The sequence below is a fragment of the Drosophila albomicans genome, chromosome 2L (genome assembly GCF_009650485.2).
Source record: "Drosophila albomicans strain 15112-1751.03 chromosome 2L, ASM965048v2, whole genome shotgun sequence".
Lineage (NCBI taxonomy): Eukaryota > Metazoa > Arthropoda > Insecta > Diptera > Drosophilidae > Drosophila > Drosophila albomicans.
Window position 1 is genome coordinate 30,191,686 of NC_047628.2, and position 17,605 is coordinate 30,209,290.

At 41.0% G+C, this 17,605-nt stretch overlaps 1 protein-coding gene and 1 long non-coding RNA gene across 14 annotated transcripts in view; one reads left to right on the forward strand and one right to left on the reverse strand.

Moving 5' to 3' along the window:
* LOC117565500 (protein turtle) overlaps positions 1 to 17,605 on the reverse strand; it is a 43,471-nt gene that overhangs the window by 21,766 nt on the left and 4,100 nt on the right. For 11 of the 13 annotated variants that reach the window (XR_007954690.1, XR_007954689.1, XM_034244627.2 and 8 more), the window contains exons 3-4: positions 7,247 to 7,831; positions 3,374 to 3,495 (exon numbers count right to left, since the gene is read on the reverse strand). Coding sequence is in view for 11 of the 13 variants with exons in the window: in XM_034244627.2 (XP_034100518.1) it covers positions 3,374 to 3,495; positions 7,247 to 7,769 (645 nt within the window). In the remaining 2 variants the exon portion in view is untranslated. The remainder of the gene's footprint in view (positions 1 to 3,373; positions 3,496 to 7,246; positions 7,832 to 17,605) is intronic. The other 2 variants (XM_052003356.1, XM_034244622.2) reach the window with 1 other exon arrangement.
* LOC117565510 (uncharacterized) overlaps positions 1 to 17,605 on the forward strand; it is a 37,834-nt gene that overhangs the window by 2,992 nt on the left and 17,237 nt on the right. The window lies entirely within an intron of this gene.

Sequence of the window (17,605 nt, forward strand, 5' to 3'; positions counted from 1 at the left end):
TTTCCCGGCTGACGTATGAAATAATTTGCTTTGGCAGCGGCAAGCAAGCACAACATAGCAGCATATATAGTAGAAAGTAGACACCAGGGGACTTGGAAGATGCCATGGCATTTGTGGGCTTTCACATATTTATTAGAGCGCAACCCAACGTTGTTGGCAGGCAGTCGAGCGAGTGCCAAAATTAATATTCGCACTCGCAGAAGCGTCATAAGTTGACTCAGTAAACATTTTTCCGCCTAATTTATTCAGTAGCAATTAATTTAGATTGCAACTAAGGCAACGAACGAAGACACCGCTCCTTAGTTGGACTGTAGCAGCCAGGACAAGCTAGGGCAGTCTGGCTTTGGGCCCCTTAAACCAAATAACAGTCAGCAAAGGAACGCGCGTGGAACGCACAGAAGTAGGCAACGTAAACTATATGAGTGTGTGTGTGTGTGGCAGCGCACTTTAATGTAAAATCGCTATACGTTTGTACTTTCGAAGAGTGTGCGTAAGGCAAAAACTTGTCATTTTTGTGTGCAATACTGTTCCATATATAATTAGTCTCTTACAAACAAAATAAAGCATACAAAGAATGGAAAAAAAAAGAAGAGAACAACAGAGGCAAAGAGAAGAAGTAGTAGAAGTAGAGAGCTAGTCATATAAATTAAAAGCTAAAGCCTTCTTAATCCCTTTAATTCATTCATTTACTGCTGCTCTGCTGCCCTGCCACAATTTGCCGGCATATTCTTAATACGACAAAGCGACGACTGTTTCAACGTATGCGTGTGTGTATTTTTATCGCAGCAAAACATAAACTTACTTTTTGCAGTACTTATAACTTTGTTTGGCATTAAAAATGCTTGTAAAACTTTTAACTTGGCACAAAAAGCAGCGGCGACGTTATCTGTCCAAATGCACAAACACACACACACAAACGAAGAAGCAAACGGAGACGAAGACACACACACACACATGCACGTGCGTGCGTCGTAGTACAGTCACGAACAGTGAGATTCCCTTACTTATATTCACTCAGACAGAGACACGCGAGGCAGCACTCACCCAGATACAGATAGGGCTACAAATCGCAGTCGCAGATATAGATACTATATACACACAGACTCACAAAACTTTAGCTGCAATATTCCGCTCAATGCTCGCTGCTTTCGGCCTGCGAAGCAAAGTATAAAGCGTAAAGCGTTGACGTGGACCTAAGAGAAGCCACCACAGCATACAGCACATAGAGCAGAACACAGCGTCTACATTTCTACTTTATTATCCTTGCGGTTTTTCTTAGTTTTTGCTCGGTTTAACTTTGCTATCAAGCAGCAACAATAAAGTAAGTTTATCGGCTTGCAGCGGCTTAGGCGTGCTTCAAATTATGAAAGTTAAGCTCATAGACCTTGCTGCCTGGCCGTCAACCAGCCAGTCGTAGTTGCATTTTCAGAGTCTGATGGGATCAGCTACGTGTTACTAGATGCTACGATGCTATTTTATAACTAATTCATGCAGGCGTCATAATACATAATGGGAAACAGTGAGCAGATATCGAATAAAAGTTACAGATTACGTGTTACAGTACGTCAGATAAATCATATTTTTGCTTGGGTCTATTGTGTAATGTGAAAGCAAACAAAAAAGTAACTAGGAATTTCAATGGGAAAAGGAGGTAAAGGTAAAATTTCTTTATTTTTGTGCTCTAGAAAAATATTTGCATAATGAAATTGCAGCCATTTTATGGCAATGCGGCGTTTGCGAGTTTGCTGCGCATTTCATTTGTTCGCTTGCTTGTAAATGTAATAGAAATAAATTGTACCTTACGGCTTGCTCTACACTTCAACGGATTTGCAGTGCTGGTTTGGTTTGGTGGTGAAATTTGAGTTGGGGATTGGTATTTCTAGTGAAATGTACTCGAATATGCTGTTAGTCAGACAGAGAGTTGAGGGAAATATGTAATGATTCCGCCTTGTTAATTACGTTTCAAATTCTTGTATTTAATTATTAAGTTCATCACACAGAAATAGTCTGCAGAGCAAGATATCTTCATACAAACTTTGCTGTTTTATCGTGGCAAAGTTTTCTAGAATTCCAGTCACTTACTCTGCAAGTTTAACTGAGAACTTAAGGAAACATTATCATATTTCCGGCAACCATTGAAAGGTGCAAAGGGTTGTCTAAGTTGGGATTGTGGCTAAAATGTTTTTATTTCTTTTTATTTTGTGGTGAATTTTTGCTATGAAATTTTGCGACTAATTGTTTTTTTTTTTGTGTTTTGGCAGTGAAAAGCTAAAGTTTTTGTATACATATTTAGAATTTAAATTTGCGATTTGCGAACGAGATTGTTTTGAACGAAATGAACGTATGTGAACTTTTCTTCTCTTTCGCTCTCTTTGGTCTGATTTGTTATCTTTTGATTTTTGAAAAGCGTTTCAAATTCTCATTTATTTCTTAATGTCGCAAAAATACTCTTGTCAGTGGAAGTGTGTCTGTGTGTGTTTGTGTCGAATCGTAGTGTCACGGTTTGTGGCTTATCTACAGCGAGGCTCTATGAATCTGCTTTTAAAAATTGCTATCGAAGAAGCTTGAAGCGCAGTATGCTCGCTGTTTGTTACTTGTCTAGGAGTAGTTTAAATGATTAAAATATACTGAGGTTAGAGAAATGAAGAGTTTAAGTTGGTTGCTAGCATCTAGCAAATTAAAGTAAATAATATAAAAAATAAATTAAATTCGCCAATCGAGCAACACATTAAACATATACGAGCATGATTAATACGAAAATTCCGTCTCAAGCTAAAAAATATATCGTATTGTATAATTGTAAATCGTATATCCAACATCATATAGACAGCAACACACATGAGCATTAACAATATTTGTAAGTTGCAATAGCAAAAGCTGTATACAGATTAACATTTTTAATTAAATGATTCTTAATATCAAAGAATTTCGGTTATTACGCATACGCACCGTAGAGCCAGAGCTTCAACTGATGTTTAGCTCTTGGCCTACGTGGCAATAACAATAGTTACATTCGTTCGAATATCATGTAGCCAAACTATATTGAAAATGGAACTTAGAAGCATAAATTGAAAACAGAATAGAACATACTTAGAATTGAGATTATAATAATTAACCGATAATTATTAGTTAAGGGGATGCTCATATAGTAAGTAAGTATGTAAGGTGGTATATATGATAGTAGGTAAAGAATTCAGAAAACGTTGAATAGCTTGATATGTAAGTATTTTATCGATTACTGTGTTACATTTTGTCGCGCTTTCATTGGCATTGTCTTTGTCTGACTGTTTCTTACTTTCTTTAGCTTTTTTGCGTATCAAACAACAATATAAAAAAGAGAGTTTAGAGAAGAAATTTATCTGTGATATCGTACCGTTTCGCTCACCTTCTTGTCCCACTGCAGGACATATGGCACTGGATGATCGTTGGGGAACTCCACGTGGCAGTTGAAGACGACACCCTCGCCCAGGATGGCTGTGATGTGCACAGCATCTTCTGCAAATAAAAGATGAGGGAATATTTAGTTCAATCTTTAGCGTATTAAATATTCGGTTATATAAATTCAACACTGAAAAACTGCACTACAGCATCTATATCCGTCCATTCGGGGCAGATTGAATGCTTTTGGCGATTGCCAGTTTGACGTCCATTGATTGAAGGCTGTCGCAAAAGTTTCGCTGAGCAGCTTTGCTATCAATCTCTCCCTTATTGCGGATTCTCGTACTCGTGCCGCACCCATAATACGGCCAATCCTCAAGCCACAGTCGATGTCATCCTTTTTGTGCTGGCCTCCTGACTGTCGCCGTGCTTCTATGTTTACTTGACATTCGGCACGATTTACTATGTTGGCCTGACATTTGCTCGCCCCGCCTGTTTCCCAGGTCGTTGCTATGTGCACCAGCTGCCTTTGTGTGTACTAGAGAGTAGCCAGCGTAGAGGGTTGTCAAGGATGCATTGGCATGCTGTTGACGGTTCTATTTTTTTTTTTGCTGAATACAGAGAGACAAGAGAATGGGGGCAAAGCGGGTTACTTTTAAATGGATTCGTTGATAGCCACATCGGTCACATGTCAAGTGCCGGTCATTCCGCAGAAACGAACTTTGAGGTTTGCTGATAGGATTTGGCCTCCGCTTAAAGCATTCATGTCTCTTGACATGCAGTAGCTTGTGCAGGATAAAAATGTTCTATTATCCCATTGCGCTGCTAAAGTTTTGTTAGTTGTCCAGCGTAGCCACTTTATAGCCTCGACTTCGACATCGCTCGATAATTTACCTTGATTAAGATCTATGCATATCACACGACCAGGCGAACAAATGGCCATCTTCTTGTCCATTTTGTAACCCCCCGGGAGCCACAAAGAAGCGTGTATTTCTCTTCTCTCATTCCACCTTGGAGTATTAGCAATTTTGTCTATCCATTGGGTGAAACGTGACATTTGATTAGCGTCTGTCAGTCGCGTAGCCATGAGACGGCTGTCGACTTTAGTCGTCAACACTTCAAATGGAACGAGCTTGGCGTTGATTTCTGCCACTGTCTGTGACAGCCAAGTTCTGTTGTTGTTCTTGATCTGCGAATGTGTTGTGTTAAAAACGTAGCCGTCGACTCAACAGCCACGGCAACCAACAAAAAGTGCAGCCCTAACGGCATTACTTATTAACGACGCCTCACGTTCAACGCTTTAATTGCCGAAATTGCTTTTTTGCCCCAGTTCAGAGGACCAGCACCACAGCTGAACTATAACCGTAGGCTACGTACGGATGGCTATGGTCTGCGACGAACTTGAGGGAAAATGCAAATGAATAGTCGGGAGCTCTAACACCCGACGCCCGATGTCCGACACCCGAAACACGGAACAATGGCGATGAAAACGAACCGATGCAATGCCCTAGCGCATCCTGCTACTCATTTGCACTTCAGAGTACTCACTACTCGCTACTGGCCAGGGACAAAAACACTAGAATATACGGCTTCAGCTGGGCTGGCCGTGGCCAACATGTGCTAGGCTTGTTAACAAGCAGCTTTTGACCTGTATCCGAATTGCCATGTCATTGTTATGACCATCAATGTGGGATCGTTACATTGTTCAAAAGTGTGATAGCAACAGACGTGAGTAACATTTAAAGTATCTACGAAAATCGACTCGTCTTCGAATTATGATAGAATTATGCTGGGGCTGTCAATAACTGGCAAGAAAAACAAATTAACATATTTTGCTAGTTCACGCCCTGTGGCATGGTCAGCAACATGAGAATGTATATGTGTGTGTGAATAGAATATAGCTCCGGTCATGCGTATGGGGAAAAGTGAAAAGAAAATGCAGGCAGACAGTGGAAAAAGGAAATGGTGTGAGTGTCTACACGGCTGTCAAGCTGCCAAGGATCTCAACTGCAGGCGGCCTAGTTGCCTCCTCTTAGTCGGCTCCTCGACTCCATGGTTCGCTTAGTTCGTTTGTGCCTGTCAACTAGTCGCCCCGTCGCTTAGACACTTAATCAGTCACTCACTGGCTTGGATGTCCTCCTTTGTCTCCGCCAGCTTATGCAATGAACGCTTGTTGACTTTGGCATTTGCATAAATTTCTGTTAACTTGGCTAGCTTAGGCAACATTTTGCCACATTGAAAGTAAAACACTATGAAAGCGTGGCTGCCGCATCCACTATGTGAATGCGAGTACGAAAGTACAGCACTGCTCGAGACGCTGCACAAAAAGCAACATAAAAATCAACGTCATAAACAACAAACGCAACAACAAGAATTGGAGTATAGTAAGCGTGTACAGTCAACGTACTTGAGCGTCTATTGCCCTTTGATAATGTTGCAGACATGTCGGCAGCTACTCGAGGGAAGCAGGAAACACAAGGTATCAGGGTGAGAGCAGAAACCAAAGAGCAGAGGGTAAAAAGCAACCCCCAACCCAGCTATTCCCGAGGCCCCTTTCCGTTAGTGTTGGTGTTAGTGATGGTGTTGGGTGTGTTTTTGTCGCGCCTTTTGATTGCGTTAACATGCAAAAGTGGTCTCATTATTCCATTTAAAATGTCCTTCAGCCAGAACAGAACTGAACAGAACAGAACTGAACAGAACAGAACAGAACAGAACAGTCGTTGGTGCCAGGCACTTGATGTCCTCCCGTCTTGCCTTGAGTTATTCAGCAACGCACTTTGTTTTCGTGTTTTTGAAGTTGAGTCCGTCGTTGGCAAGGTGGCAAGCTCTCAAGCTGGCAAAGCTGTTTACTTCCACTACCATTCAATTCTGCCAGTCTCGGCACTTTCACTAGCCCAGTAGTCACTCCTCTGCCTCCCATCTCTGTTGCCCATTTTACGCCTTGAGGCGCACTTCGCAATTGACCTTTCGACCGCGCACGAAGTGGCCATCCGTTGGCAGCTATAGAAAATCCCAAGCGGATTTTCAATTTTCGGCTAAATTAATTTAATTCATTTGAAGAACATTACAGTACATTAAAGCAAGCATTCATGGGAGACTTTATTCGCTCGCAGTCCAGGAGACATCCACTGCATTGAATGCCCAAGCGGCTGTCACGTTCTCGTTTTCATTTTCGATCTCTGTTACCTTCCGCTACACTCTTAGATGCTAATCATTTGAATATTCATATACTCTACCCGAACATTCAGGCAACTCTAGCACTCGAGCAGCGTTCGGTTGCTGTCAGCTTTGAGCTGCTGCCATTAGGCCGAGCTGGGTTGTACTTTTGTACTTTCGTACTGTCGCACTTCAACTAACTGTCAACTAATTGCCAAATGTAATCAGCTTTTCCCGCACGTAAGCCGCTTATTGTGCACCATTAAATTTTCGTGAATTCCGAATAAAAATGAATCTAAACGAAATGAAACGAAACGTAACGTAACTTAACGTCACAAAGCGAAATGCCTCGCCACAGTACAGTCAGTGCGAGAAATATGCACACACATGAATGTGGGCGAAATAGAGAAATAGAAATAGAAATTGACATAGAAATAGAAATGTGTTCAACGGTTGATTGCTGCCGCGCAGAGAAATTTTCATACCTCAACGACAATCAATAGAAATTGTTAGCGGATTTACCAAAAGGTTTTTCTATATACACAAAATACATATAGTGTACAGACTTTTTGTTGCTATAATATTTACCCGCATGTCGAATAAAGCTTTTATGCGATTTTGCTGAAATGTAATTAATCTGGAGATGTGCACATGTGGGTGCCACGTGCAAATAACTCTACCTCTTCAAATGAACCATTGGCTGGGCACTTACCTGGTATATTGTGAGCTTGTGCATTTTTTGCCAACAAGGCAAGCAGCCAAATCAGTACAAATTTGAGGTTGAGGGTCTGTATTGATCCGCTGCTGACGTGGCAGGTTTTTGTTCTCGGTCTAGAGCAGCCGTCGTTGACGTTGACGTCGACGTCCTCGTCGTCGTCGTCGTCCTGGTGGCGGCGGTGTCTTCTTTTCGTTGTGTTCACTGTTACCGCAGCCGTTTTTACCGAGGGTGCCGTCGGAGTCACGGACTGGATCGTTGTTGTTGCTGTCGCAATTGCGATTGTTGGTATAAAACTTGCTGTAGTTGTTACTGCTGCTGCTGTTGCTGCTGCTGCTGGTTTTACGATTGTTGACTCCACTGTAGTAGTAGTAGTAGTACTCTCGTTGATTGTGTCTGATTGTTGTGCCTGCTGTTGCTCGCTTCTTGTTGGTAGGCTTGAGTTGGTGGCACACGACCAACGCGACCGGCTTAATGCCTGACACCATCGATAAGACCCAAGGTCCGCACACACGCCCATGCCTCTGCTCCCATAGTCAATGCCGCCTAACGTATTCTCGTTCTCACTTGCAGTGGCGTCATCTGTAACAAAGAGAAATGCATATGAGATGTTGTATTATCTGTTATTTCTTTTTGTGTTGTGATCTACTACATAATCGTTTGGGTGCTCGTGAGTACAGCGAGTACACCTGGCTGCACTTGATGAATCTGTCACGCCATAAGACATCAACAACAACATCATCTGTCAATCGAGATGTCATCTGGCATGCCATCTGGCAGGCAACTCGAACATGCCAATCAGTGTAATGTTCAGCTCTCTAGTGTGCTTCGTGCTCTCTTCATTTGTGCAGCTCCCAATGCAATTGATTTCATTATTAACGTCGAAATCAGTTTGAAAAAGGTACGAGCAGTTATCACAATACTAAAATCTTGAACAAGTTTGCCATGTGTAAATTACAAATTAATAAACAAAAGTTTTTCGTAAGAACGCGCTACGTGAGACAAACACCTTTGCGGAGACATCAACACTATTACACAGGCTTAGGCACAGACACAAACACTTGGCCATAAAATTAAGCAGCTAATATGTTGTAGCTACAAGACAGACAAACTAATAAGGGCTAGTCGAGATACAAAAAGAACGCGAGAGAGAGAGAGGGACGCGACACTTGGGAAATTGAGACTAAGGACAAAGGAACAGACCCATAAACTTGCCTTGTGCCTATACAAATAGAACAAACTTTTCCTTTCTTTACGCTCTTGTGTTCAGAACACTAAAACTTTCCGTTTTAATGTAAAACTCGTGTTGATTGTCATCATGGTCTTTTGTTGTATTCGTATAAAGAATGTTGTATAGTTTGCTCGTATCTGGGGATCTCGAACTAGGTGTTATGTGCTATGTGAGTCCTGTTTGCTGAGTAGTTAATTAAAAGGGCTTGTGCCCACAATTAGCAATCTTATTCGCTTGTAGCCCAATTCGCCCCCACAAGTATGCAACGAAATGTTGCGCCTCACCCTTTGTTGTTCATCTATCCTCAGTGGGTATGTGTTTTCATTCGTTTGCTGCCAAAAATGTATTTTTAATTAAATTATTTGAAATGCTTTAAACGGAATTCGCTTAATTTGTGTATAATCTAGCGACGCACAGAGACAGCTCCTGGAATGCTGTTCTACCCACAACGGAGAAACCATCCACATGAACATAAAAATGCTACACATACATATAACCGCAAATACGCTCACATACACACTTCTATTGCTCACATGAGCACACTCTGCGTATTTTAAAACGCAGGATTCGTGTCTTTTGATACGTTTTTCCCTGACATGGCCCCAAGTAGCCACGTGAAAGAGGAGCGACGTAAACGTTTTCATCTGGGTTTACTGTTGCTTCTGTCTTTGTTTTATTAAATGTTGTCTGTGCAATTAAGCAACTCGAGTACACACATACACGGAGAGAAAAATGAAGGTCGATATTCAAATCTCTTAATTCTTCAATATCACCAAAAAATTTAAGTTTTATTTAGTGCAAATTCACATCACGCAAATAATAATTAATAATTCTTTTTTGAAATCTTTTTAAAATGAAGGAAATCTTCTTAAGCAAAGAATTTTTAGCTTAATATTGTTTTTTTTCTCTCTGTGTACACACAAGTTGAGCTGGTACGCAAAAAATGGCAACGCATGATAATGTCAGAAATCGAGAAGGCAAGGTGATGAGGTGACGATGGAACGAAGTCGTTACGAGTCGGGAAGACAACTCATTACGTTTAATTTTCAATTTTGTGGAAATGGGGAAAAGGGTTTTGTGGTTTGCTTTTGTGCTTCGCTTTCGACGGCAGTGTATAAACGTCATTAGTGATGTTTTAATGCATAACTTAATACCCTCCAGTGAGAGCGCTAAACAGACGACGAACAATAAACAACAACAGCAACTGTGCCACAGCCAGGTCCATGATGCTCAGCAGGACGAGACACATGCGTTGGTTTTAATCCTTTTGCCATGTCATGTACAATTTTAATAACGTCAAGGTTTGTGAAGTATTATGAAAACTTTTTGCGCGTTGGCATTATGACAAGTTTATTAAAACAAAATTTATTTATAGAGCGTGCGCGCTCCGAGAATAAGTGCCCACAGTTCCCCCCTCCTCTATTCATTACTCCACTTTGCTTGGTCCCTGGCGCAAGCCCAAGCCCTACATGCTCTACCTCACTAACTATGGCAACCACATCAAAACTATAGGCCCTCCACTTCTGGCAGACAGCAAGCAGCGAAAATCACATTAGGCGTCCTTCCCATTTCCATTCCCATTTCTGGGCACGGGCGAACAACAGTACCATGGAGCAATGGTGTGCACGGCACGGCACAGAGAGCCAACTAAAATAGAACAAAAGCCGGAAAAATGATTTCCCTTATGGCTGAATTTTCATTACCGAAAAACCCGCTATGGCGTATGATTTCATTTGTAAATCAGCTCAAGTTGAGCTCGAACATCGCATAATGGACGCCGGATGTCGGACGATGGGACGATGGGCCGGGAAATCAGGAACGACAGACGTAAGAGACAACTGACGGGCTAGTTGACTGTGGCAGCCATCTTTGTTGCAGACCCAACTAACAATGACAAATCAGCAAACGAATTGCATTTTCTGCCACTACACCAAATGCAAACCAAACCGAATGTGTGTGGCAATCATTGAATGAAGTACAGTTAGGAGAGGAGACAGAAAGACAGTCAAACGTGCTAAGAGATGGACTCAGGACGTGGCTGATAAATTAGTTGATTGATTCGGCTTACATACTACGACTACCAGTACACACTGCCTATCTTTGCAATTGTGTGTGCATGTGTGTGTGCGTAATATGTGACCAAGTGCATCACGAGACTCATAACTAGATTTTCGGGTACAGCGTTGTCATTAAATTTGTTTGTGTACAGCAATGTATACGGGCACTACTACGGAGATGTACCAACTCCAAAATTCATGACGCATTGAGGACATGGAACGCATTCCAATGAGTCCTTTTGACGTTCACATTTACGTTTACGTTGACGTAGACGAGCCGCCATTTTATATTTGCCCTACGTGGTGACAGCACTTTATAGCATCCGTTTCCGCTGCCATTGCTGCTGCTGATGTTGTTTGTGCCGCTGCCGCTGCCGCTGCTACTGAGAGGCGGATGTGGATGATGTGGCGAGTGAAAGCTTTTGGTTGACTGCACACTGAAGTTGAAAATGGGCAACTGTCGATTAGTGGTCGGTTGCATTACGAGCTCATTCACATGATCTTTCTTCCAGCTACTTGGCTCATTTACATTAGACCTCTCTTTTAATTAAAAATCCTAATTTCCCCGAAAAAAAACACACAAATTTTCTGTTATCCACAAAATTATTCCACAACACACACATGACCGTGGCTGGAATTCATGTCTAATTTTTTTTGAGTGCTCCCAGCTTATACAACGCTAGCTCTAAATGTCGCAAGAGCGAAAGTGCTTGGCACAAAAATAAAACTAATTAAATGTGTTGCATACAATTCACTTACTAGCAGCTCCTTGCAATCAACCACACTAGGTATTCGGCCAAGAAAGATTTTCAACACCGAATTCTACTCTAATAACTAGGAGTGCTTGTTCAGCTTAGCCCCCATTACTTCTCTCAGTTGTCTTGCAACGCCTTAAGACACTTTGAAACGTGGCTGGGCGAATGTTTGAATGTGCAGTGCGAGTATGTGATAAAAGCGCTCTTAAGCACAAAACACAAAATTTCACAAGTTTTGCTCATTGTGATGCCATTGTAGCAGCCGGACCCAACTAAGGGAAGGCCATGTACTTGTTCATGCCCCAAAAAATATTAAGAAGCAGCAGAAGCTGCAGCAAAACATCCACTTGTAGTGCGAGTAAAGTACAGCTAGCAACCAGTACAAGGGCTAGGGTACTCAGCTGTTTTCGTACTGTTTTCGTTTTTAATATCGCTCATACGCCGCATTGTGCGACTTACAACTTTAATGAAATGGGTCGTCCCTTTTGCTCGATGCTCGCAGTTCGCTGCATTTATGTTTTAGTTGGATAAAGAGAGTCGAGGCATGAGGTACGCGCATGTAAGCTTGTTAGCGCATCAGGAAAAGAACAATGGGGAAAACAATAAGAAGAACAGTCACCATGTATTATATCATAGCATGCTTGTAGTATGTAGGACACTTATGAAACATATGGAATCAGCCTCAACGCAGCTGCTGCTGTCTTTTTCTCTTGCGGACGTTAAATTATCTTGTTGACTTTCATTGTTGACGCACTGTGTCCGTCTCGACAACGTGACGCAGTTGTGCCTCAATTAAACGCCTGCAGATTCTATAGTACATGATTCACCTTTCCAGCCCCATTCATTATTGCGAAATGCTATGCAAATAACAAAGTTATTTATTGAGCATAATGACTTTAGAACCAAAAAACTCAAGAAAATAAAAGCCACAATACAATACAAAATCATACCAAAATATAGATACTATCAGTTAATCTAATGTCAAGGTAATTTTGAAAAAGTCCAGCTAATTTCTCATAACCATTAGGAAGAATGTTGCGTAAAAGAAGTAGAATGAAGCATCAAACGACTGCCAAAGTCAATATATCATTATGCAGGCACTTAACGCTAAATGATCTTAAAAATATGCGGCAAAATAAACTGGCGCCCATCGTCAGGACATCCCAAAATACAGCAGCCATTTTGGCCTCATGGCGATTGGGATTGTGGCTCCAAAAACAAGGCGATGACCGAGGGCCTCGGACTGTAATGGGAATTGGACAGGGACTGGCTCTGGGACTAGGACTGGGACAAGCATGGACCATTGTACAATTTTAATTGCTCTAAAATGTTGTAATACAACACGAACCACAAATAAATAAAATTTGCTGACATCAACAGGATGTTTGCGGGTTCCTGTGCGGGCCAGAGTCATCGAGACCAGCACAACCCATAATGGTCTAATGGCTGACAACCGCCCCACCACGCTTTGAAATTTAATTTGGTCGGTGAGACTTTCAAACATTCAGGAGCGGCTAGCAGAATGGCCGCCTATTGGCTTGTGCATAAATAGCCAAAGAGGATGGGAGACGAGGGAACGAATGGCCGGTCAGGCTGGCCAGGAAATGATATGGCTTTTGTTAAGCGACCCGTCTGTCTGAAGGCAAAACTTCTGGAATGTACAATACGAATATGTATCCTCATCAACAGAAAGAACCATAGCAATAGCTTAGGTAGCTGTTGCTGCTACTGTTGTTGCTGTTATTGTTGTTGTTGTTGTTATTACTGAGGCGCAGTCGTTTTTGTTGCTCATTTATATTATTTACAATAAATTTTTGCTTCTCATTTAGTTTTCACTTTTATCATTGCCATTCAAAAGCCATTACGCAACAAATTTTCATTGAAACCCAAGTCAGAGAGTCAACGTTTGCTTTTGTTGGCCGTCTTTGTTACGTTGCTATTGCCGACATATGTATGGGGCTAGTGATTCCATAATGAATTGTTTAATTTTACTGGCATTTATTTTCTTTATTGGTCATTATTGCATTGCTATCTGATGATACCAAGACCAAGCGGTGAGCACTGACATCAATGACACTGCACAAACAGACCCTTAATTTTCGTCGAGTATGTCACAATATTCTCATTTCTTCGCCTTTCAATTTTTTGCAATTTTCTCTGCAACGTTCCGAGCAAGAAACTTTCTTTTGAAGCAATTAAATTCTTAATAATATTTTTCAAACTGTACAAAGTTTGCTTCGTTCATTTCGTACACATTTCGTTTTTTTGTTGGCTCCCAAAAAGCTCTCTCAGCTTTTCTTAGAATATATTTCCCTCAAATTGTGAAAGAGCAAAATTATTTCAGAAGAAACAGAGCGCTCACCAGGAGCTGGTGGCTTTTGTGGTTAGGACGTTGGATTGTTGGGTTTTTGGGTTGGCTGTGGGAGGACACAACAGACGTCTTAGCGTCAGTCCAGAAGTGCCACAAGCAAACCAAAGCTGAAATGCAAGAGCAAGAGCAAGGCAAAAAAATAGCCCGAAAGACGGGCAGGCGCTATCAAAAGGGAAGTGCAAAGTTTTATGCTTCATACTTAATTGCGGCATTTCGATTAAGAAAAATTAATAATAAAAGTTTTGTTATTATATGTGCTGCTCAAATGAACAAAGTAATATATAAAAGGCCAGCAGACGGAAACTTAAAGAGATGACAATTGTGAAGATATGACCTGCAGATAACCAACAATATTTTACTATAGCTGCTCAGTCTTGATTAACTTAATTAATTATTAATTAATTAATTTAGTAATTATTGAAAACGAATCTTGGGTAGTTGGGTTGTAATCCGATATCCAATCCGTTCAGCGCATTAGAACAAATGAAAAAGTTTATGGTTTCCTTGTGCTTTAACTTTTGCTTGTCATAATTGTTACAGGCGAAGCCATTTTTTATACTATGATAATATGTGTTATATCATTTTGAATATAATGAGCAGGTAAAATAATACGAGTTAGAAGCACAGAACATGACCATAATTGTGTTGGTTCAAGACACAGGGAAATTTGAACACTCCATGCGAAATTCCCGAACCAGACTCTGTCATAAAGTTAGGCACTTGACTCGACACGATGTCCTCTTGTGTCGTTTCTCCCCACCCTGCCCCATTGCCGCCTGCCTCGGTTTATTCATCTTATTCCCACCCCTTAGACAGCAGGCACGTCTTTTGGCGCTGCATTAAATAAAATGCTTCGAGCAGAAGAAAGGAGAATCAAGACTGAAGTGCAAAACTTTTCCCATTATGCAAAAAATGAATTTCCATTTCTTAAAGTGCTCATAGCTGTTGAGCGCTGGAATCCAGTTTGAATTCTGTCTGAACTCAGCTCGCACTTCGTTTACTAAGTATCAGATGAAAAATGTGAAATTAAAAAATATTTAATCTTATGCCTAAGCTATTTATTTGTATGTTTATGTTTACGTCGCAAGTAAATATTCTCTATTTATTTGTATGTTTATATTTACGTCGCAAGTAAATATTCTCATGAGTTGCTTTAATCACTCTTCAATCCATCATCATATACCAACAAACAATATGTCCACAAGTGCGCTTCGTCGTGGTTCAATAATTTTCAAAACAATGAGCCACAGCCAGAGCCCTAGGACTTTTTCAAGATATTGATTTTTCAACACACCCAACACAGCAGGCTAAGCAGCCTCATACACAATTCGTCGTATACACATCGAACCATACTCGTTCACACGCAAACTCTAACAGAGTAATATCAGCAGATTTTGTGCCATACTCATAAAATCGGCGCCTGCTGTGGCTGTGGAAGAGTCCATTGAACCACGAATGAGTATTGAACTGTATGTACAGTGTAACTACACTGCTCGCGAATTGATGTCGTCGTAGTTGTCGTTGAGCTTTTCATTGTTGCGCTGTGGCCTGAATCAGTGTGCGCCCCCTTATTAAAATGGAACGAACCTTTTCAGAATTCCCCTGTTCTGCGGTGTCGTCTTTTCGATATCGGCAAACTAATATAAAAAGGGAAGGGTTCGTGTAGTTTGGAAACTTCGATAACTTTTTTCGTTGCTTAAATTGATTCTCAAGTATTGGCACAAGTTGCTGGAATGGGTTCTGATTGCGCTTTAATAGCGTCTAATGGCCGGCGACAAATGTGGCAAATTACTTTAATGGGTGCTACGAAATAATGAACACCGAACACTTTACAGCACAAGTCGAAGTCCAGTTGCCAAAGAAATTGCCCGAGCGCTGTCCGACCTTAAAATAGCACTCGACGACCATCAGGCAGAGGGCAAAAGCAGAGCACATAGGCTGAGAAAGACAGTGGGAGGCAGTTTGAGGGCGTTCTGTAAAGAAAATCGAGTGAAAATTATGCTTGCTTAAGTTGGTGTTAGCACTTCACTTCTGTGGTTGCCTCTACTCGTATTGGTAAACCATTGTGGTCAGGGAATGTCGTTAAAAGGGTCTATTTAATGTGTGATTCACTTTCTCCTTCTTGCGAATATTAATCATGTGAAAAACTCTCAACTTTTCTTTTGTTGCTACTACCAAAACAAACTTCATAGCCTTTTCACCCTCCTACACTGAGAACAAATGGATCTTTGCCATTACTTGTATATAACTCAAAATATAAATAATAAATATGTATGGCAAAATTCTTTCTCTGGAAACCCAAATTTAATAATTTAAACAATGCAATATATTTATAAATTTATTTCGCTGATCGCGGTATTATTAAATTACAAATATTTATATCTCAGAGAAACTGCATAGTTAGCCTGTTTTCCTGCTGTTATTGCATCCCTCGCAGCAGAGTATGAGGTCGGAGTTTTATATTGCTGTAAAAATACATCAACAACTAGGTCAATTTTTACGCTCCACTGCCAATGAAGTGTAAAAAAAAAAAAACAATGCGCCGTTCTTAGGTTCAAGTGTGTGTACGAGCAGAAAATACGAGTACATGAAGCCATAGTCCGAAGTGTAAGTAGAATTCAATAAAAACTTGTATTGGGTACCCATTCTGTTGCAGGTATGTGCATGTTAAAACTCAGGAGCCAAGAGTTAATACTAAAGAATGGATAGCAAAATAAAAGTGTGCAGATCTAAGGTTGCAGTAGACAATCGGTTGGTGCAGCAAATTGCATTCTAAATTTACACCAACACAGACCTTCACTGACGTCATTAACTCCGCACAGCTGCTGATGCTGATGCTGTTACTATTACTGAAGCAGGAAATTCTGTGTATCTGCTTGACGAATATCTATTTGTGTTCGGGTTCGGATTCGGGTTTGGTTTCAGGTACGGGAAAACGAGTTAGTTCACATCTCTTATACGAAACGTAGCAGATCCCAAGCTGTATAACTTCGTTTTATGTTGATCACCGTTGTGGTGAATAACTCCACTCCACTCCAGTCGAAAAGTAAGCAAATACACATCACATGGCTTACTCTCAGGCTTCTCTGGGCTTATGTTTTGTGCTGAAGCTTCGCGTCATTATGCGCACCAGCTTTTGGGCGCCATGCAGCCATAGAACCGCTCGTTAGTGTATATATAGAGGAATGTCTGTGCAACACACAATACACAAACAGGTCCAGCCAACACATTCGTTTGTGTTCATTATCGAAAGGAAATTGGGTTTTGAATTTAACATTATACATGATGCTTTAAATTCTCAGCAGATTTTCACCTCTTTCGTATTTTGAGTATACACAAATATATGTAACTTGAACATTTTTCGACTCTTCTCAGTTCACACTCGTAGAATCGTATAACAAGACGACTGACTCTCAAGCTAAGTATAACAAGTACTCTCCAAGTTTTTCAGTTTCTTGTTCTACCGCTGCCCCCTTCCTTTGCCCCTTTCCCACATTCAGCTTCCTCCAGTTTACTCCCATTTGGTCTCACATTCAACACAGAAATTCCAATGAACTACGAAACGCTTGACCAGCCGATGTCTCTCCCTCTCCCTCTGCTTTTGCCTCTGCCACAGCAGCAGCCGTTGGCTGGTCACTCGCTGCCTATGTTTTTATGTCTCACAAACGTTGCCCCTTTGCCCCTTTCTCCCTTGTGTGCTCCGCTATTGGGCTTTTTGTTGTGCGCTTTTCGATGATATTTTCATTTTTCTGTTTCTCGATAGCTACTTTTTGTTTACAATTATTGCGCGTCTGTATTCGTCTTTTTATACCCGTCGCCTATTGAGTGAAAAGGTATTATGATTGAGTGGAACTCGAAAAAGTTTGTTTTATGCAGAATATTTAGTAATTCGCGCAGGCAATCTAAAGCCATAATATTAAAAAGAAATATTCTTCATGATCG